At 46.1% G+C, this 22544-nt stretch overlaps 1 protein-coding gene across 1 annotated transcript in view; it reads right to left on the minus strand.

The window, feature by feature from the left end:
- LMNTD1 (lamin tail domain containing 1) overlaps nucleotides 1-22544 on the minus strand; it is a 1277316-nt gene that overhangs the window by 375721 nt on the left and 879051 nt on the right. The window contains exon 11 of the mRNA XM_029600162.1: nucleotides 8257-8339. Coding sequence (XP_029456022.1) covers nucleotides 8257-8339 — 83 coding nt within the window. The remainder of the gene's footprint in view (nucleotides 1-8256; nucleotides 8340-22544) is intronic.

The following is a 22544-nucleotide window of genomic DNA, read 5'->3' on the forward strand; positions in this document are numbered from 1 at the left end:
GAGCAGGTAGGAACTTCATTGATGAAGCTCTTGTCCATCAGCACCATATTCCTACAATCCCCTTTGAATACCTTGTAACCATATCCTCTCTGTATGGGGACCCTCTCCCAGGCCATCTCATGAAGATAACCATGCCACTCAGTCTCCAGAATGGTCTTCTCCACAAGGAGACCATCTCATTCCATATAATATCAAGAGTGATGAATCCTGTTATTCTGGGCCTGCCCTGGCTTCAACAGCACCAGTCAATCATTAAGTGGAACTCCTTGGAGCTGACACATTAGAGTCCCACTCCCATCCATCCTCCGCCTGTCTTGACGATGGCCACCACCATACCAAGGCTGCCGCCACAATATGCTGCCTTTTCCAACATATTCTTCAAACAGTGGGCTGAAATTCTGCCCCTCATTATTCCTATGATGGTGCCATAGACCTTCTGCCATAGAAGGTGCCCCCATGGGGAAGGGTCTACCCTTTATCAATTTCTGAGACAGAGACTATGAGTTAATATAACAAAGAAATTTTGGAAAAGGGCTTAATCTGACCATTTTCTTCCACAGCTGGAGCATGAGTCTTCTTTGTAGGTGTTGCGTTCATGCCTCTTCTCACCCCTCGCTCCACCCTCTCTACCTGGGATGCGACTCCCTTTGACTCTGAAGGACAGTGCAGCCGTGGCTTCTCTCCACCTCTTGGTTCCAGTTCCCCCGGACTGGCCTGATGCTACAGATCCGCCATGTTCCTGACGACGTAAGGGCATGTGCGTGCGCGCGCTCCAGACTTTGTACCAGCAAGGGCGCGAACCTCGGGGGCGTCCCCCCGTAGTGATGTCATCCATTTGCACTTTAAAAGGTCTTTGTTTGCTAACCTCTAACGAGTTAGCAAGGAACTCCAATGGGACTTGCTTCGGCAGTCCACGATACTTGCAACAATGATCCGAGTCAGCCGGGGAACCAGTCCACACTGCTCGGCCTTTTCAAACTTGCCAGGAGTACCCGCTCCACGGGGGCTCCGCTCTCTCTTCTTGATTTCAGATTGCCAGAACACTCGGAAGACTCCTCATTCCTGGAAGCAATCACGGACGTGAACACAGTGAGTTCTATTACATAGGAATTGGTCCTCGCTCCACGAGGGCCTACATACCTTTTGCTCTGAAGACTCCCTTCCGTCCAAGATGTTATCGCAGGTACAGAGATCAAGAGTTACATTGGCAAGATTACAGATAGGAACCGTTACTCGCTCCACGAGGGCCCATGTTCCTAGAATCTTATACAGACTCTCTTCTACTCTAGAAGCCATTTCATATACATCAATTGTGAGTTCTTATTACAGACTGTTTGTGGGAACCAGTGCTCGCCTACCACTCCTGTTCCTGAATGTACTGAAGACTCTCTGTGGCATAGAGACCATTGCAGACATCTACTATTGTGAGTGTACCATCTTGTATCCAGTATACCCTGTCTACTCACTACTTCTAGTCTCTCTCTACAGCTCAGCGACCCAGAGATTATATTCCAGTATCAGAAGGACTTCAGCCTTGCCGGACACAGCGACTCACTACTTCCACCTCTGGTGGTCCAGCTTCCAGTCTAATAAAGAACTATTGTGTTTATCTCATATTCTAGCCTAGCCGGTGGTTCCTCTCAGGATCTCATCCTGGGGGCGCTGTCATCTGCCATCGGCCCAGGGATTCACCATTTCCTCTAAGTGGTCATTCCTTTCACTAGTGTCACCTTGTGGGAGCCAACCTCTACAGACCACTGACTCCACTCACGGAAGTATTATATAGACAGCTACTCCTCTTTCTCTGAGACTTGCCAGCAGCTTATATATATATACAGATTGCTACTCTGTAGCAGGGGGCATGATAGATTGCTATCTCAATAGCGAAGTACTATATACCTATTGCCAACTCCTCTTCCTTGGAGAGTTGATCCATAACAGATTGCTACTCCTTAGCAGATTGATACAACTTGCCACTTACTTTCCTTAAGGGAGCATCTAACAGCAGTTCACTAATAGAATTACAGATAGCTAACTCCTCCACTCTGGAGGGGCAGATCATGTCATATCGCTACTCCTTCCCCTTTCAGGAGCACAGCAGAACAGCTTGCCAACTCTGCCCTCCTGGTGGAGTGAGCGACAGCAGATTGCTAACTCCTCCCCTCTGGAGGAGGTGAGCATATCAGATTGCTAGCTCCTCCCCTTTGGAGAAGGAGAGCGTAACAGTAGGCAAGAAGGACCGTTACCTCAGGTCCTGTATTGACTACAGGGGCCTCAATGTCCTCACAAAAAAGAACCAATAGCCACTACCTTTCATCTCTGAGATTTCCTATCAACTACAAGGGGCAAAAAGTTTCACCAAGTTAGATCGGCGGGGAACATACAATCTTATACGTATCTGCAAAGAAGACAAATGGAAAACAACGTTCAATACTTGAGACAGGCATTATGAATACTTAGTTATGCCATGCCCTCATAGTATTGCAAAATATGGTGATTGAAATATTTTGGGATCTCCTGTATTCTCATGTAGTGGTGTATTTCAATGACATCATCTACTCTCAATCTCTGAGCCAGTACCAGAAGCATGTTAAACAGGTGCTGCAAAGACTACAAGACAACTACCTCTACACAAAATTAGAGAAATGTCTCTTTGAGCAAGAACAACTTCCTACCCTGTATTATATCATCTCCTGGACTGGCTTTCACATGGATCCTATGAAAGAAAAAGCCATCCTAGACTGGCATTGGCAGGTAGACTTTCAGGCCATACAGCGTTTTCTAGAATTTGGTAACTACCACTGTCAATTCATTTCTGAATATTCAACCCTCACAGTGTCATTCACTGTCTTAATCAAAAAAGGAATGGATACCTGGTGTTGCTCTACAGAAGACACTGATGCCTTCCAGGCACTTAAGCAAGCATTCTCCCAAGGATCCTGCCTATGGCATACAGATCCTGATCATCCCTTTATCCTAGAGGTAGATACTTCTACCCTTGGGATAGGATTCTGTCTTCAGTGAACATAGTGACCCTCCTGCTATGCTTCTTTTCTTCCAGGAAGTTCTCTCTGGCTCAGAAGAATTACACAGTTGGGGATCAGGAAATCATTGTGGTAAAATTTGTGATGGAAGAATAGTGACATCTCATAGAAGGGGCCAAACACCAGATCATGATCTACACAGACCACAAGAACCTGGAGTACCTTCAACAGGTGCATCAGCTCAACCCAAGGCAGGCCCAATGGTCTCTGTTAGCTACTGACCAGCAGCTAAGCATCAGAGAGTTGATGCCCTCTCCTGCTTCTTCCAGATGGAAGATATAACAGAGCTCCCTCAACATATCACTGATCCTGCAAGGGTCATCGTCATTGCTACTATATCGGTACCCCCTGGGAAGACTATAGAACCGAAGCATCATTGCAAAAAATTGTTAGAACTGGCTCATGATTTGCACCTGGCAGGGCACTCTGGAGTCACCCGTATTCTTGAACTTATCCGGTGTCACCAATGGTACCCACAGGTAAAGAATGATATGATTAAACTACTACAAACATTCACACCAGGCACGCTGTGACTATTATTTGAGTTGCCAAAACAACAGCATCAAAGCCTTCAATCTTTAATTAAAACACAATTACTCAAACATTACACCTCAACAGCTAATGTTGCTGTGGGTAAACACTATCATCATAGGAATTGTGTAAGATGGAACTCAGTACTTTAAAAAAAAAACATTTTTGTTGAATTTTCTATTGCAAATAAAATTTTCCAATATTAATGACTTTTTGATATGTGATTTGAAAGTCATTAATATTGGAGAATTTTATTTCCAATAGAAAATTCAACAATTTTTTTTTAAAAAGTACTGTGTTCCATCTTGCACAATTCCTATGATGATAGTGTTTACCCACAGCAACGTCGGGTGTTGAGGTGTAATGTTTGAGAAATTGTGTTTTAATTGAAGATTGAAGGCTTTGATGCTGTTGTTTTGGCAACTCAATGAATGATTTATAATTATGTCATGCCCTGCCTGTGTACAGCGTAAGTCCACTCATGCCCAACCTTGGGGGCTGTTACAGCCATTGCCAGCCCTAAGGAACCCTGGACCTACTTGTCCACTGATTTCATCATGGGCCTCCCTCTCTCTCATTTCTACACCGCGATAAGGGTTGTGGTGGACAGATTCTCCAAGATGGCACATTTTGTTCCTCTCCTAGGCTTGCCCTCTGTTCCCATGTTAGCCCCTCTCTTCATTCAGCACATCTACCACTTACATAGGCTACCCTCTCACATCCTGTATGACCTACTGGAAAGGTCTTTGTAAGAAATTTGGAATTATGTTGGATTTCACTACAGTCTACTATCAGCAAGGAAATGGCCAAACTGAAAGAAATAATCGAATTCTCAAGATCATCTTCTGCCAATATATCAACAATTTTCTTGTTTTTTCTTGACCGGTCTTCATCATAGATATCATGCCGGTTTACATGTAACAGGGGGAAAACAAAGAAGGAAGAGAGCAGTTACAAAAAACAGGGTAAAGAAGAACTGGGAGGTGCAAGAGAGGGTGCACGTAGGAAAGAGAGCATTAGGCATGAAGGCAATATAGCAAACTTATATACACAATATGTGTCCCAATATATATATATATATATATATATATATATATATATATATATACTAGCTGTACCCGGCCACGCATTGCAGTGGCAGAGCCAGGTTAAGTGGAAAAGAAAGAAAAGAGAATGGGGATAACCGCCCCCCGCCCCCCCCCCCCCCGAACACGGACGCAAGAACATCCCCACACCCCCCCCTGCAGGCCCGCCAATACCTGTCAAAAATGGTAGTCGGTGGAGCGTTCGTTCTGGCATGGAAGTATTAGCGCCGGGCCCTTGGCAGCCAGCACTGAAACTGTCTCTAATGGCTGTTAGAACTTACTCTGTCAGTGGGGTGGAGCAATGGGAGCGGTCGTCTCGCTCAGATAGTAAGGGCGAAGGTGCGCCAGTTGCCAGTCCAGAAAATGGCGTTGACGGGCCCTCGCCCTTACTATGTCACATGGGCTACTGCTGCCATTGGCATTCCCGAGTGCCCTAGTAAAGGACAGAGCCATCGGCACCATTTTGATTACTGGCAGCCGATGGCCGTAGTATATGCGATGTGTCATGGAGAGGTGTTGCCCCCCCCCCCCCCCCAGCTGGAGCAGCCCGAACTATTCTGCCGTTTTGCGTGCATTCTGAGGGTATGGGCAGTAAGTAGAAAAGTCATGGGTGTGGGGGGTGTGAGGAGGGTGTTTTTGTGTGAGTTCGTAGGGTGTGGGAATAGCAAACATGTGGCATGTGAGTGGCCTCCCAGTGTAGCATGCTGGAATTTTGTGGGTTTTTGTGTGTTTTGGGAGGGTGTGTGAAGTAAGTACAATTGGCATGTGTGCGGGGGGGTGTGAGGAGGGTGGATTTGTGTCTGGTTGGAGGGTGTGTGAATCCCAAACATTGGTTACGTGTGTGTGGGGTGTGAGCATTTGTGCAAGGTGTAAGACCTTGCGCTTACGTCCAGCAGATGTCGCTGTTTTGTGGAACCAAATTTTAAAACTTTTTTCCAGCCCCCGGTGTGGACATATATGTAACGTAAGTGTAGAATAACCTTGCCGTATGTGAGGTGAAGCTTGTGTCCAAATTTGAAAGCAATCAGTTCACGCGTTGCTGTGGCTGAGCCTGGTTAAGTTGAAAAAACAGAACAGAGCAGTAAAGGTTACAGTTTGTGTGGTTTGTTTTTTTTTTGTACCCCAAATGAACAGCACCAGCAAAGAATAGTTTAAATATGCAAGCACACCTTCCTGGCCTCCCCCCAAATCCGGCGAAATACAGCAACCCACGCTACAGCCCCCCTCTCAGGAGATGTGGAGAATGAGTTCCCCCCCTGTGAAAAACGTGCGGCGGAAAATAAAAACGGTCCTCCACCGTGCTCCTCCCCGGCTACCTGTGTAAACTGCCAGCCGGTGGCGAGGGTGTGTGCTAGGGTTTGTTCCGCCGGCTGCCATGTCGCAAAACTTCACCGGTGAAAGATGTGCGTTAGGATTCCTGACCTAGTAAGGGCAAATGTCCGCTGAGGATATGGCACCGACGGGCTCTTGCCCTTACTATGTCACATGGTGTACCGACATCATTGTTGTCTCCGTATAGCATAGTAAGGGCAAGGTCCGCCGGCGCCATTTTGGTTGATGGCATCCGACGGCCCTACTGAATGCGATGTGTCCCGGACCGTTCCTGTGGTGCCGGCGGAGAAGCATGGACTTGTTTCAGGTGTAGTGTGTGATCGGAGTGCAGTGCGTGGGTGGGTGGAAGAGGGTACTTTAATTTAAATTCGGAGGGTGTGTGAAATACGTGGCTTCCCAATGTAGCAGCCAGGAATCCATGTTTTGGTGTGTTTTGGGAGGGTGGGTGAAGTAAGTGACATTGGCAGGCGTGTGGGTGGGGGTGTGTGGTGTGATGAGTGTGGATTTCTGTGTGTTATGAGGGAGTGTGAATGAAAGACAATAGCCCTGTGTGGGGGTGAGGTGTGGTGTGTGAGTGTATGTGAAAGGTGTAAGAGGTTGCACTTGCGCCGACGGCCACCAGATGTCGCTGTTTTGTGTAAGCAATTTTTAAACTTGTATTACCTGTCACATGTGTGACCTATATGTAATGTAAGTGTATAAGATCCTTCCCGTATGGGAAGTGAATGTTGTGTGCAAATTTGAACGCATTCGGTTAAGCGGTAGGCGAGATTAGCGACAACATACAAACTATTTAACATTTTTATATATATATATATATATATATATATATATATATATGATATCCTCCTATCATGGGCTGAATTCTCACAGAACAAGCATGTCAGCAGTTCCACTGGCTCCTCGCCCTTCCATGTCATCTACAGTAAGTATCCACAGTTCCCTCTGACTCTGCCATTCTCAGTAGCCTTTCTTGCAGCCCGCCTCACAGCTCAAGAGCTCCAGGATCTTTGGCTGTGAATCAATCAACTGATCTCCAAGGTGGCAGCTCAGTACAAGAGACAAGCCATCTCTCCAATTCAAGCCCAGAAACTGTCTATAGCTAAGCATGCAGAACTTGCCCCTCAGAATCCCTTTCCTTCTATTGGTGCCCAGATTCATTGACTCATTCCTGGTCCTGTGGCAGATAGGGCCTGTGATGTATCAGGTCATGCTTCCAGCCACATTGAGGACACCTAATATGTTCCATGTACATTTACTGAAACACCTGATCCTCTCCTGACCCTTGCCTGGACACTGGGTACTCTAGATTGTTGCCTGCCACTGATCCCTTGCTTGGACTCTGACTTTTCTTGCTCATCACCTGCCTCTGGCCCTTGCCTGGCCCTGAACCACTGCCCTCGCTGTTCCTGTAGAGACTCTCGCCTAAGTCCTGCTGGTGCCTGGAACCCAAGGCTTAACCTGTGGGGGAAAAGGCTGGTATGGGTGAAGCCCTAGACCATTCTGTTGCCAGCAAACCTCTGCCAGCTGTCGGTGAGGGCCGATAGGGCTCGCTCCATAGGCTGCATCAACCTCTCCATAGAAACAAGGGTTCACATTGCTTACACTGACTTGTGTGTGCAGAAGATGACAAATGCCAAGAAAAATATGTGAATAACATTTCCTCATGCAAATGCTTAAAATTAGGAGAATACATGTGTGTGAATAAGCATCTTTTATATAATGTGTGTGCAATTGCGCAGATGATATAAAATTCATGTGCATACGTGCTTGCACCCACATATGCGCATATATGGGCGTGTGCGCTTGTTTTAAAGTTACCGTCATTGTCTATATTTTTACTTACAAAGGGGTAATCATGTTAGTCAGTAGTAGCAAAAAACATCAAAGAGCTGGTTGCATCTTATACACTAACAGATTTATTGAGACACAAGCTAACAAGGTCAAAAGGTCATTTCGTCAGATGCATGCATTTAAACAATGGCTAAAACTAGACTATATTGTATACATAAGACATAAATATAAGAAATGCCATACGGGTCAGATCAAAGATCCAGAAAGCCCAGCATGAGCATACTGTCTCCGATATGTTTGGAAAAGGAGGAATTGCGATACTCATTTGTAGTTTAAGGTCAAAACCTGTCCACTGGCTCTAACTTGTAATACATTTCCAGTAAAATTAGTTTTACTGAATCTAAAATCATTGTTCTCATTCTTACCATAATAAAAAAAAATACTTGGCTGTATCACAGAAGTTTGCTTACCACTGCTGATCGAGTTGGCCCTCTGCTGCCTTTTCTACCCAAACACATGCCTTTGCTTTTTTGACCTCCTGCATAAAGGTTACCTGTCAATGGAGAAAATACGTTTTCATTGATTATTTAATATAAAAGAAACCACAGCATTACAAAATCAATAAAGATAGCAACATAGAAATGATGGCTGATAGAGATGTGAATCGTGTCCTCGATCGTCTTAACGATCGATTTCGGCTGGGAGGGGGAGGGAATTGTATTGTTGCCGTTTGGGTTTTAAAAATATCGTGAAAAATCGTTAAAATCGTGAGCCAACCCCCTAAAACCCACCCCCGACCCTTTAAATTAAATCCCCCACCCTCCCGAACCCCCCCCCCAATGCTTTAAATGACCTGGGGATCCAGCGGTGGTCCAGAACGGCGGCGGTCCGGAACGGCCCCCTCAATTGAATCCTTTTGTCTTCAGCCGCCGCCATTTTGCAAAATGGCCGCCGCAAAATGGCGGCGGCCATAGACAAAAACGATTCGACGCAGGAGGTCGTTCCGGACCCCCGCTGGACTTTTGGCAAGTCTTGTGGGGGTCAGGAGGCCCCCCCAAGCTGGCCAAAAGTTTCTGGGAGTCCAGCGGGGTTCAGGAAGCGATTTCTTGCCGCGAATCGTTTTCCGTACGGAAAATGGCGCCGGCAGGAGATCGACTGCAGGAGGTCGTTCAGCGGCATTCCGGAACCCCCGCTGAACAACCTCCTGCAGTCGATCTCCTGCCGGCGCCATTTTCCGTACGGAAAACGATTCGCGGCAAGAAATCGCTTCCTGAACCCCGCTGGACTCCCAGAAAACTTTTGGCCAGCTTGGGGGGGCCTCCTGACCCCCACAAGACTTGCCAAAAGTCCAGCGGGGGTCCGGAACGACCTCCTGCGTCGAATCATTTTTGTCTATGGCCGCCGCCATTTTGCGGCGGCCATTTTGCAAAATGGCGCCGGCTGAAGACAAAAGGATTCAATTGAAGGGGCCGTTCTGGACCGCCGCCGTTCTGGACCACCGCTGGATCCCCAGGTAATTTAAAGCATTTGGGGGGGGGTTCGGGAGGGTGGGGGATTTAATTTAAAGGGTCGGGGGTGGGTTTTAGGGGGTTTTAGTGTGCCGGTTTTCCTGCCCTCCCCCTTCCCTCCGATTTACGATTTTTTAACGATAAATCGGGGGAATTGGTATTGTATCGTGGCCCTAACGATTTTTGACGATTTAAAATATATCGGACGATATTTTAAATCGTCAAAAAACGATTCACATCCCTAATGGCTGAAAAGTACCAATGGTATATCCAGTCTACCCAGCAAGCTTCCATGGTAGTATCTGCCACGCCGTGCAGGTTACAACCATGTATCAGTCATTTTTGCTTGATGTCCTTTGCTGATGGACTTGGCTGTAGAAGCAGTCCGGTGTTTTTTCCTTAATGTCTGACTGTCTGACTGTAAAAAAGCCGTGGCTCGTGTTGGTTGTATCTGAATCCAAATTTCTCTTTCCTTTCATCCTCTACCCCTCTCCTTCAAAGCGGAGAGTGATGCTGCAGTTGCATCAAAAGAATCAAATCTTATTGGTAAAGAGTAGTAATCCCATGCCATCTGTTAAGGGTAGCAACTGCTTCTATATACTGATTATTCCCATGCTCATCAGTTCAGCAAACTGTAAAATGGGGCCCTCATTGGTTATTGTCTAAATCTACTTCCCTTTTTTCCCCTGCCATTGAAGCAGAGTGCAATGTTGGAGTTGCATCAAAAGTATCAAGGCTTATCAGTAGTAACTGCCATACCAGCAAATTACCCCCATGCACACTTTCTTTGTTTCCTTTAGAACATGGCCATAGTTGCAATTGTGTGCTTTTTCTCTTATGTCTGTGTAACAATATCCCAGACCATGGAAATGGGACCCTTGATTGTCATTTGAATCCATTTCCACTGCAGACTAAGGGGGGTCATTTATCAAACTGGTTTATAGTGTTTTCACATAGTACAATGCTAATTTGGAAAAGGGGGAGGAGTTTTTAACATGGGAAATAACTACACCTTTTTCATTAAGCTGTGTGATATGGCTTTATTGCACTTTGCAATGTTTTTGCAAATAGCATTGAGAGAGAGAGAGAGTGAGAGAGAGAGAGAGAAAGAACCTAGCAATTAATGTCCTCCTAGTACTTAGGTATTTATACCTCTATATGAGACCCACCTAGTAACTGGAGGTGAGGTTTAAGTAATAGTGTTATTGTAGGGGTTAGGGGCCACTTTGACGTTCAGAGTGAGACATACGAACAGAACAGTACACTCTTGTGAAGATTTGATGACCTTCGGAGTGAGGAAAGTCACCCAAAGATGAGATTTGTACAATGTTCTCTCAAACTAGCTTGATGTACTCTCTACCTGGGAAATATCAGTCTGGAAAACTGCCCACAGACGCACGGTGCAGTGCCTTGGTGTACACTGCAACTGAGACTGCTGCATATGCTCACATCAAACCTTTAACTACAAAAGAGGCCTACTGGGAATTTGGCTTAAAAGAGCACTGCCTTCCCAATATATGTGAGTCTGGAAAACTGCCCACAGACGCACAGTGCAGTGCCTTGATGTACACTGTAACTGAGACTGCTGTATGTGCACACACCAAACTTAATTACAAAAGAGGCCTACTGGGGTTTTGGCTTAAAACAGCACAGCTGTCCCAATATTTGTGATTTTGGAAAACTGCCCACAGACGCACAGTGCAGTGCCTTGATGTACACTGCAACTGAGACTGCAGTATGTGCACACACCAAACTTTTAACTACAAAAGAGGCCTACTGGGGATTTGGCTTAAAAACGCAAGCTGCAACACATTAATCCCTGTTCGTTTGATTTGTGGGTTCGCGAAACACAAGGTGATCCCCCATGAATAAAACATATCATATTAGATTCATTCTTTTGGTTCACAGTGATTTCTTAGCGGCCGTTTGAAATAAGAGAAGGCATCTGTGTGCAGTTTTCCAGACTCATATATATTGGGACAGCAGTGCTCTTTTAAGCCCTCCTATTAGGTCTACCATACACTTCACTAAGACCACTACAAATATTACAAAACACAGCTGCTAGAATCTCAACTGGCAAAAGCAAAAGAGATCACATCACAGAAACCCCAGCGGAGTTACACTGGCTACCTATTGAACAAAGAATTCAGTACAAAACACTTCGCACCATACATAAATTAATACATAATGAAAAAGCAGATTGGCTGAACACAGCCTTTAGCGTACACGTCCCAAACAGAAACCTGAGATCAGCTAACAAAGCACTTCTTACTATTCCATCAATCAAAACAGCAAGACTAACACAACTAAGAGAAAGAGCACTATCCTTGCAGGACCCGTACTATGGAACACCATGCCCTTGGAGTTAAGATTACAAAGTAACAACAAAACCTTTAGAAAAAATTTAAGAACCTGGCTCTTTAAACAAGCTTATAGGACCCAGGGGAATGCAGGTACAAACAAATGAACAAGAAACACATAACCAAAATCAACATGTGTATTATTTTATTTGTTAATTAGTCTAAGTTTCATTTGTAGTTCATCAATAATGGATAAAAGTAAACTGATACTATGAAAAATGGATATGATTCATTACACTTACCAATTAATATTGTTTACAAACTATATTACCAATCCTTAATGGCACCTGTATAATTTAATATACTTTAGCATCACTTTTGTGTGCCTTAATGTAAACCGTTGTGACAGTACCCACTGAACAACGGTATAGAAAAATGTTTAAATAAATAAATAAAAATAAATAAAAGTTTGGTGTGTGCACATACAGTGATCTCAGTTGTAGTGTATATTAAGACACTGACCCGTGCGCCTGTGAGCAGTTTTCCTCACTCTCATATATTGGGACAGCAGTGCTCTTTTAATCAAATCCCCAGTAGGCCTCTTTTGTAGTTAAAAATTTGGTGTGTGCACATACAGCAGTCTCAGTTGTAGTGTACATCATGGCACTGCACCGTGCATCTGTGGGTAGTTTTCCAGACTCACATATATTGGGATAACAATGCTCTTTTAAGCCAAATTCCCAGTAGGCCTCTTTTGTAGCTAAATGTTTTGGTTGTGCATATACAGCGGTCTCAGTTGTACTGTACATCAAGGCACTGCACCGTGCGTCTGTGGGCAGTTTTCCAGACTCACAAATATTGGGACAGCAGTGCTCCTTTAAGCCCTCCTACTAGGTCTACCATACACTTCACTAAGACCACAACAAATATTACAAAACACAGCTGCTAGAATCTTAACTGGCAAAAGCAAAAGAGATCACATCACTGAAACCCTGGCGGAGTTACACTGGTTACCCATTGAACAAAGAATTCAGTACAAAACACTTTGCACCATACAAGCTTATAGGACCCAGGGGAATGCAGGTACAAACAATTGAACAAGAAACACATAACCAAAATCTATATGTGTATCATATTATTTGTTAATTAGTCTAAGTTTTATTTGTAATTCATCAATAAAGGATAAAAGTAAACTGATACTATGAAAAATGGACATGATTAATTAAACTTAACAATATTGTTTACAAACTATGTTACAGATCCTTAATGGCACCTGTATAATTTAATATACTTTAGCATCATTTTTATGTGCCTTAAAGTAAACCGTTGTGACGGTACCCACTGAACGACGGTATAGAAAAATGTTAAAATAAATAAATAAATAAATAAAAATAAATAAAATTTGGTGTGTGCACATACAGCGGTCTCAGTTGTAGTGTACATCAAGGCACTGCACCCTACATCTGTGGACAGTTTTCCAAACTCATATATATCAGGAAAGCAGTGCTTTTAAGCCAAAACCCCAGTAGATCTTTTTTGTAATTAAACGTTTGGTGTGTGCACAAACAGCGGTCTCAGTTGTAGTGTACATCAAGGCATTCCACCGTGCATATGTGGGCAGTTTTCCAGACTCACATATAGTGGGACACCAGTGCTATTTTAAGTCAAATCCCCAGAAGGCCACTTTCGTGGTTAAAAGTTTGGTGTGTGCACATACAGCGGTCTCAGTTCTAATGTCCATCAAGGTACTGCACCATGCATCTGTGGGCAGATTTCCAGACTCACATATATTGGGACAGCAGTGCCCTTTTTTAAGCCAAATTCCCAGAAGGCCTCTTTTGTAGTTAAAGGTTTGGTGTGTGCACATGCAGCGGTCTCAGTTGCAGTGTACATCAAGGCACTGCACCGTGCGTCTGTGGGCAGTTTTCCAGACTCACATATATTGGGACAGCAGTGCTCTTTTAAGCCAAATTCCCAGTAGGACTCTTTTGTAGAGATGTGAATCGGAAGTGGAATCGGTTCCGATTCCGGTTCCGATTCACATGTGGGGTTTTTTCCATTGGGCCAGATCGCGGTTTTGTTTATCGGCTGTACCCCAGCCGATAAACAAAGAACCCACCTCGACCCTTTAAAACTAACCCCTTAGCTTCCCCACCCTCCTGACCCCCCCAAAAACTTTTTACAGGTACCTGGTGGTCCAGTGGGGGTCCCGGGAGCGATCTCTCACTCTAGGACGTCCTCTTGCTGCCGGGTCGTCGGCTGCCACTAATCAAAATGGCGCCAATGGCCCTTTGCCCTTACCATGTGACAGGGTATCCGTGCCATTGGCCGGATCCTGTCACATGGTAGGAGCACTGGATGGCCGGCGCCATCTTGTGCTCCTACCATGTGACAGGGGCTGACCAAAGGCACCGGTAGCCCCGGTGACATAGTAAGGACAAAGGCTATAAGCGCCATTTTGAATACTGGCAGCCGACGGTCCGAGTGCAGGAGGTCGCTCCCGGACCCCCGCTGGACTTTTGGCAAGTCTTGTGGGGGTCAGGAAGGTCCCGGGGCTTCCACTGGACCACCAGGTACTCGTAAAATGTTTTAGGGGGGTTCGGGAGGGTGGGGGAAGGTAAGGGTTTAGTTTTAAAGGGTCGGGGTGGGTTTAGGGGGTTTTTTGGTGTGCCGGTTTTTCCGCCCTCCCCCCAAATAACTCCAGTTAGTGGACACTAACCCATTAACGATTTTTCACGATAAATCGGGGGAATTTCTATTGTATCGTGCACTCTAACGATTTTTGACAATTTAAAAAATATCGGTCGATTTTTTTAAATCGTCAAAAAACGATTCACATCCCAACCCTTTTGTGGCTAAAGTTTTGGTGAGAGGTCTCAATTGTAGTGTACATCAAGGCACTGCACCCTGAGTCTGTGGGCAGTTTTCCAGACTCATATATATTAGGACAGCAGTGTTCTTTTAAGCCAAAACCCCAGTAGGCCTCTTTTTTAGTTAAAAGTTGGTGTGTGCACATACAGCGGTCTCAGTTACAGTGTACATCAAGGCACTGCACCCTGAGTCTGTGGACAGTTTACCAGACTCATATATATTGGGACAGCAGTGCTCTTTTAAGCCAAAATCCCAGTAGATCTTTTTGTAATTAAAAGTTTGTTGTGTGCACAAACAGCAGTTGCAGTTGTAGTGTACATCAAGGTACTGCACCGTGTATATGTGGGCAGTTTTCCAGACTCACATATAGTGGGACACCAGTACTATTTTAAGCCAAATCCCCAGAAGGCCACTTTCGTGGTTACATTTTTGTGTGTGCACATACAGCGGTCTCAGTTGCAGTGTACAGCAAGGCACTGCACCGTGCATCTGTGGGCAGTTTTCCAGACTCACATATATTGGGACAGCAGTGCTCTTTTAAACCAAATTCCCAGTAAGACTCTTTTGTGGTTAAAAGTTTGGTGTGTCCACATACGGCAGTCTCAGTTGCAGTCTACATCAAGACACTGCACAGTGCGTCTGTGGGCAGTTTTCTAGAATCACATATATTGGGACAGCAGTGATCTTTTAAGCCAAAACACCAGTAAGCCTCTTTTGTAGTTACAAGTATGGTATGTGCACATACAGCGGTCTCAGTTGTAATGTACATCAAGGTACTGCACCATGCATCTATGGGCAGGTTTCCAGACTCACATATACTGGGACAGCGGTACTCTATTAAGCCAAAAACCCTGTAGGCCTCTTTTGTCGTTAAAGGTTTGGTGCATGCACATACAGCGGTCTCAGTTGCAGTGTACAGCAAGGCACTGCACCGTGCATCTGTGGGCAGTTTTCCAGACTCACATATATTGGGACAGCAGTGCTCTTTTAAACCAAATTCCCAGTAAGACTCTTTTGTGATTAAATGTTTGGTGTGTCCACATACAGCAGTCTCAGTTGCAGTGTACCTCAAGGCACTGCATTGTGCGTCTGTGGGTAGTTTTCCAGACTCACGTATATTGGGACAGCTGTGCTCTTTTAAGCAAAATCCCCAGTAGTTCTCTTTTGTAGTTACAAGTTTGGTGTGTGCACATACAGTGGTCTCAGTTGCAGTCTACATCAAGACACTGCACAGTGCGTCTGTGGTCAGTTTTCTAGACTCACATATATTGGGACAGCAGTGATTTTTTAAGCCAAGTCCCCAGTAGGCCTCTTTTGTAGTTAAAAGTTTGGGTCGTGCACATACACTGGTCTCAGTTGTAGAGTACATCAAGATACTTCACCGTCCGTCTGTGTGCAGTTTTCCATACTCACATATTTTGGGACAGTAGTGCTCTTTTAAGCCAAAACCCGAGTAGGCCTCTTTTGTAGTTAAAGGTTTGGTGTGTGCACATACAGCAGTCTCAGTTGCAGTGTTCATCAAGTCACTGCACTGTGCATCTGTAGTCAGTTTTCCAGACTCACATATATTAGGACAGCAGTGCTCTTTTAAGCCAAAATCCCAGTAGATCTTTTTTTGTAATTAAACGTGTGGGCTGTGCACAAACAGCGGTCTCAGTTGTAGTGTACATCAAGGCATTCCACCGTGCATATGTGGGCAGTTTTCCAGACTCACATATATTGGGACAGCAGTGCACTTTTAAGCCAAATTCCCAGTAGGCCTCTTTTGTAGTTAAAGGTTTGGTGTGTGCACCTGCAGCGGTCTCAGTTGCAGTGTACATGAAGGCACTGCAACATGCGTCTGTGTGCAGTTTCCAGACTCAAATATATTGGGACAGCAGTGCTCTTTTAAGCCAAAATCCCATTCGATCTTTTTTGTAATTAAAAGTTTGGTGTGTGCACAAACAGCGGTCTCAGTTGTAGTGTACATCAAAGCATTCCACCGTGCATATGTGGGCAGTTTTCCAGACTCACATATATTGGGATAACAATGCTCTTTTAAGCCAAATCCCCGTGGGCCTCTTTTGTAGCTAAAAGTTTGGGTTGTGCACATACAACGGTCTCACTTGTAGTGTACATCAAGGCACTGCACTGTGCGTGGGAGGGCAGTTTTCCAGACTCACATATATCGGGACAGTAGTGCTCTTTTAAGCCAAAACCCCTGTAGGCCTCTTTTGTAGTTAAAAGTTTGGTGTGTGCACATACAGCGGTCTCATTTGGAGTGCACATCAAGGGATTGCACCGTGCATCTGTGGGCAGTTTTCCAGACTCACATATATATTGGGACAGCAGTGCTCTTTTAAGCCAAATTCCCAGTAGGACTCTTTTGTAGAGATGTGAATCGGAACCGGAATCGGTTCGGATTCCGGTTCCGATTCACATGTGGTGTTTTTTCCATCGGGCCAGAACGCGGTTTTGTTTATCGGCTGCGCCCCAGCCGATAAACAAAAAACCCAGCTCGACCCTTTAAAACTAACCCCTTAGCTTCCCCCTCCCTCCCGATCCCCCCAAAAACTTTTTACAGGTACCTGGTGGTCCAGTAGAAGTCCCGGGAGTGATCTCCTGCTCTGGGCCGTCCTCCCGCTCCCGGGCCGTCGGCTGCCACTAATCAAAATGGCGCCAATGGCCCTTTGCCCTTACCATGTGACAGGGTTTCCGTGCCATTGGCTGGATCCTGTCACATGGTAGGAGCACTGGATGGCCGGCGCCATCTTGTGCTCCTACCATGTGACAGGGGCTGACCAATGGCACCGGTAGCTCCGTGACATAGTAAGGGCAAAGTCTATCGACGCCATTTTGAATACTGGCAGCCGACGGTCCGAGTGCAGGAGGTCGCTCCCGGACCCCTGCTGGACTTTTGGCAAGTCTTGTGGGGGTCAGGAGGGTCACGGGGCTTCCACTGGTCCACCAGGTACTCGTAAAAAGTTTTAGGGGGGTTCGGGAGGGTGGGGGAAGTTAAGGGTTTAGTTTTAAAGGGTCGGGGTGGGTTTAGGGGTTCTTTTGGTGTGCCGGTTTTCCCGCCCTCCCCCCAGATAACTCCCGTTAGTGGACACTAACCCATTAATGATTTTTCACGATAAATCGGGAGGATTTCTATTGTATTGCACACTCTTATGATTTTTGACGAATTAAAAAATATCGGACGATTTTTTTAAATCATCAAAAAACAATTCACATCCCAACTCTTTTGTGGCTAAAGTTTTGGTGTGTGCACATACAGCGGTCTCAATTGTAGTGTACATCAAGGCACTGCACACTGAGTCTGTGGGCAGTTTTCCAGACTCACATACATTGGGACAGCAGTGCTCTTTTAAGCCAAAATCGCAGTAGATCTTTTTTGTAATTAAATGTTTGGTGTGTGCACATACAGTAGTCACAGTTGTAATGTCCATCAAGGTACTGCACCATGCATCTATTGGCAGATTTCCAGACTCACATATATTGGGACAGCAGTGCTCTTTTAAGCCAAATCCCAAGTAGACCTCTTTTGTAGTTACAAGTTTGGTGTGTGCACATGCAGCGGTCTCAGTTGTAGTGTACATCATGGCACTGCACCGTGCATCTGAGGGCAGTTTTCCAGACTCAGATATATTGGGACAGCAGTACTCTATTAAGCCAAAAACCCTGTGTCACGGTAGGGCTCCGGTCAGGAGTTGAGAACACCACTAACAGGGGTGTCTCTGGGTGGAGAGAGGCAGGGTTGCAGACGAGTCCAGATGCTGGCTGGTGCAGGCAGGAATGAATGAACCCTATGGGCAAGTGGGAAGGTGGAATAGGCAAATGGAGTTTCACACTGACTGGGGATACCTAATATCAGATGCATGAAGGTAAGGGTGAACTTAAGTACTGATACTGCATGGAGGTATGTATGAATGTGAATGCAGGTACAGGTATACAGGAAACTGGAACTGGGTGCTGCTAAGGATGAATTCAGGAAGCGTGCAGGTAAGAGTGATACTGGCTGGATGTATAAGTGACCGAGAAGAGAAAACAAGACTGACAGAGAACGGTACAGACAAACCAGGACAGCACTGACAATGAACATAAAACACATAGGCCCGAAGGCAGCAGAGCAGGGCAAAGGGCCCGTAGGCCACACACATACCCTGAAGGCAAAGGGCCCGTAGGCCACACACACACACCCCCTGTAAGCAGAGGGCCCGTAGGCCACACACACACCCTGTAGGCAGAGGGCCCGTAGGCCACACAGACACACAGAAGGCAGAGGGCCCGTAGGCCACACAGACACACAGAAGGCAGAGGGCCCGTAGGCCCACACACACACACAGAAGGCAGAGGGCCCGTAGGCCCACACACACACAGAAGGCAGAGGGCCCGTAGGCCACACAGAAGGCAGAGGGCCCGTAGGCCACACACACACACAGAAGGCAGAGGGCCCGTAGGCCACATACACATACAGAAGGCAGAGGGCCCGTAGGCCACACACACACACAGAGCAAGGCGAGTCAGGTCAGAAGGCCCGTAGGCCAAACACAGCAAGCAAGGCAATACAGAACAGGACAGAAGGCCCGAAGGCCCAAACACCGCAAGCAAGGCAATACAGAACAGGACAGAAGGCCCGAAGGCCAAACACCGCAAGCAAGGCAACACAGAAGCAGACAGAAGGCCCAAAGGCCAAGCCCGGGAGGCTAGAGCAGGAAGCCCAAGTGAGCTCGATGCTGAAGCGCCGATGGTACTGCTAGACAGGGTTATAAAGACAAGAGTGGTGTATAGAGTAGACAGGAAGGAAGGAGTGGGCCAGCCAGAAGGACATGCTCGAGGAGGACCTCTAGTGGTGAGGCGGCTACAAAGCAGGCATAGCCGTAACACCCTGTAGGCCTCTTTTGTAGTTAAAAGTTTGGTGCATGCACATACAGCGGTCTCAGTTGCAGTGTACCTCAAGGGACTGCATTGTGCGTCTGTGGGTAGTTTTCCAGACTCACATATATTGGGACAGCTGTGCTCTTTTAAGCAAAATCCCCAGTAGGTCTCTTTTGTAGTTAAAAGTTTGGTGTGTGCACATGCTGTGGTCTCAGTTGCAGTCTACATCAAGACACTGCACAGTGCGTCTGTGGGCAGTTTTCCAGACTCACATATATTGGGACAGCAGTGATCTTTTAAGCCAAGTCCCCAGTAGGCATCTTTTGTAGTTAAAAGGTTGGTGTGAGCACATACAACGGTCTCAGTTGCAGTGTTCGTAAAGGCACTGCACCGTGCATCTGGTGTCAGTTTTCCAGACTCACATATATTAGGACAGCAGTGCTCTTTTAAGCCAAATCCCCAGTAGGCATCTTTTGTAGTTAAAAGTTTGGTGTGTGCACATACAGCAGTCTCAGTTGCAGTGTACATCAAGGCACTGCACCGTGCATCTGTGGGCAGTTTTCCAGACTCACATATATTGGGACAGCAGTGCTCTTTTAAGCCAAATCCCCAGTAGGTCTTTTTTGTAGTTACAAATTTGGTTTGTGCACATACAGCGGTCTCAGTTGTAGTGTACAACAAAGCACTGCACCGTGCATCTCTGTGCAGTTTCCGGGCTCACATAGATGGGGACAGCAGTGTTCTTTTAAGCCAAATCCCCAGCAGTCCTGATTTGTAGTTAAAAGTTTGGTGTGTGCACATACAGCAGTCTCAGTTGCAGTGTACATCAAGGCACTGCACCGTGCGTCTGTGGGCAGTTTTGCAGACTCACATATATTGGGACAGCAGTGCTCTTTTAATCCATGTACCCAGTAGGCTTCTTTTGTAGTTAAAAGTTTGGTGTGTGCAGATACAGCAGTCTCAGTTGCAGTGTACATCAAGGCACTGAACCGTGCATCTGTGGGAAGGTTTCCAGACTCACATGTAATAAGACAGCAGTGCTCTTTTAAGCCAAATCCCCATCAGGTCTCTTTTGTAGTTACAAGTTTGGTTTGTGCACATACAACGGTCTCAGTTGTAGTGTAGAACAAGGCACTGCACCGTGCATCTGTTTGCAGGTTTCCAGACTTACATATATTGGGACAGCAGTGCTCTTTTAAGCCAAAAGCCCAGTAGGCCTCTTTTGTAATGAAAAGTTTGGTGTGTGAACATACAGCGGTCTCAGTTGCAGTGTACATCAAGGCATTGCACTGTGTATGTGTGGGCAGTTTTCTCGACTCACATATATTGGGACAGCAGTGCTCTTTTATGGATAATCCCCAGGAAGGCCTCTTTTTTAGTGAATATTTTGGTGTGTGCACATACAGCGGTCTCAGTTTAGTGTACATCAAAGCTTGTGGAGGCTTTTCCTTTAGCAGCTCTCGATGAGAGTTCATTCTTGTCCATGCTTGCTTCTGAGCCAACAGCGCTCTCTAAAACCCTGTGAAACGATCTGGGTTTTTTTTACCTTCTCTCTTACTGCCTTCGTCTGAAGACTAAATCAGTCTTATATCCCTTAGGCTTCCTACCTCTACCAAAAACTAACTCCTGAAACACAAGAGACCGCCTTCTCTCTCCTGCTACCCTGTCTCCAGTTACCAAAGATCTTTGCCTAGGAGCTCACGTTTTAGATGCAATAATTGTAAGTAGAATTTACCTGTATAATAAATAATTTCAAACTTAAATAATCTTTGTCTTGAGGACTGATTGGAGAGAAAGTTTAGCTGCCTGGATGGCAAACTCGGATGTCTGCCTGACCCAGAACAGCCAGTCCTTCATTAAAGATAAAAGGGAGTTATTCCAAGCTAAAATCTCTGGAGGGGCAGACAGTTCTATCCAGAAAAAACTGAAATTTAAAGATGATGCATCGCTACCACCTGTTTCTGAACCTGTATTTTTGGAGGTGAGGGAAGGGGAGGCTGAGTCATGCAATACAAAAGGGCAAGACCCAAAAGCAGCAGTGCGACAGCAGGCTCGACGTAGAGTTGAAAATGTAGTGCAGGTAGTGTTTGATTCTGATTCCGATGAAAACTTATCTTGTGTGGGATTCTAATATTCAGAAATGGAAGAATTAATAGCTGAAGAAGGTTTAGAAGGAATTATTTAGTACTGTCTTAGCCTCCACTTCAGTGCTGCAGGAGAGAGATGAAACTGATGATGATGAGGAGGAAGAGCATACAGCGCAGGCACAAGGTTGACTAATGCCCCTCACATTGCTTTTCAGGATGCACCCACTACTAGAGATGTGGTTTGTTTTTTTCTGCCGGGTCGTTTTTTGACTCGGATACCTCGTGGTAAATTTCGGATTTTCTCGTTCCGTTTTTTGAAAAACGAAATGAGGAAACCCGAAACCGGGCCAAAAAACGAAACGGCAAAGGAAGCTTAAAAAAAACCCACCCCAAGCATTTAAAATCAGTTTTCTACATAAATACAAACTAACCCCCCATCCCGATCCCTCCCCAAGCCTTACTAAGTACATCCCTGGTGGTCCAGCGGGGTCCCAGGTTCCATTTACCCTCCGTACCCGTGCTACTCCAAGCCGTGCTCTTTAAAATGGTGCCGAATAGCCTCTGAACTACCATGTCACAGGAGCTACCGGCGCCATTGGTCAGCCCCTGTCACATGGCCATCGGCGCCATCTTGTGCTCCTGTCATGTGACTGGAGATGACTAATGGCGCCGAAAGCCTCTGTGACATAGTATGGGCAAAGGCTATTGGCGTCATTTTGATTACTGGCAGCCGACAACGAAATCGCTTTCGGACCCCCGCTGGACCCCCAGGGATTATTGGCAAGCCTTGGGGGGGTCAAGAGCCCCCTCCTGACCCCCCCAAGGTTGCCAATAATCCCTGGGGGTCCAGCGGGGGTCCGAAAGCGATTTCGTTGTTGGCTGCCAGTAATCAAAATGGTGCCGATAGCCTTTGCCCATACTATGTCACAGAGGCTTTCGGTGCCATTGGTCAGCTCCAGTCACATGACAGGAGCACAAGATGGCGCCGATGGCCATGTGACAGGGGCTGACCAATGGCGCCGGTAGCCCCTGTGACATGGTAGTTCAGAGGCTATTCGGCACCATTTTAAAGAGCACGGCTTGGAGTAGCACGGGCACGGAGGGCAAATGGAACCCGGGACCCCGCTGGACA

The sequence above is a fragment of the Rhinatrema bivittatum genome, chromosome 4 (genome assembly GCF_901001135.1).
Source record: "Rhinatrema bivittatum chromosome 4, aRhiBiv1.1, whole genome shotgun sequence".
In the NCBI taxonomy this organism is placed as follows: Eukaryota; Metazoa; Chordata; class Amphibia; order Gymnophiona; family Rhinatrematidae; genus Rhinatrema; species Rhinatrema bivittatum.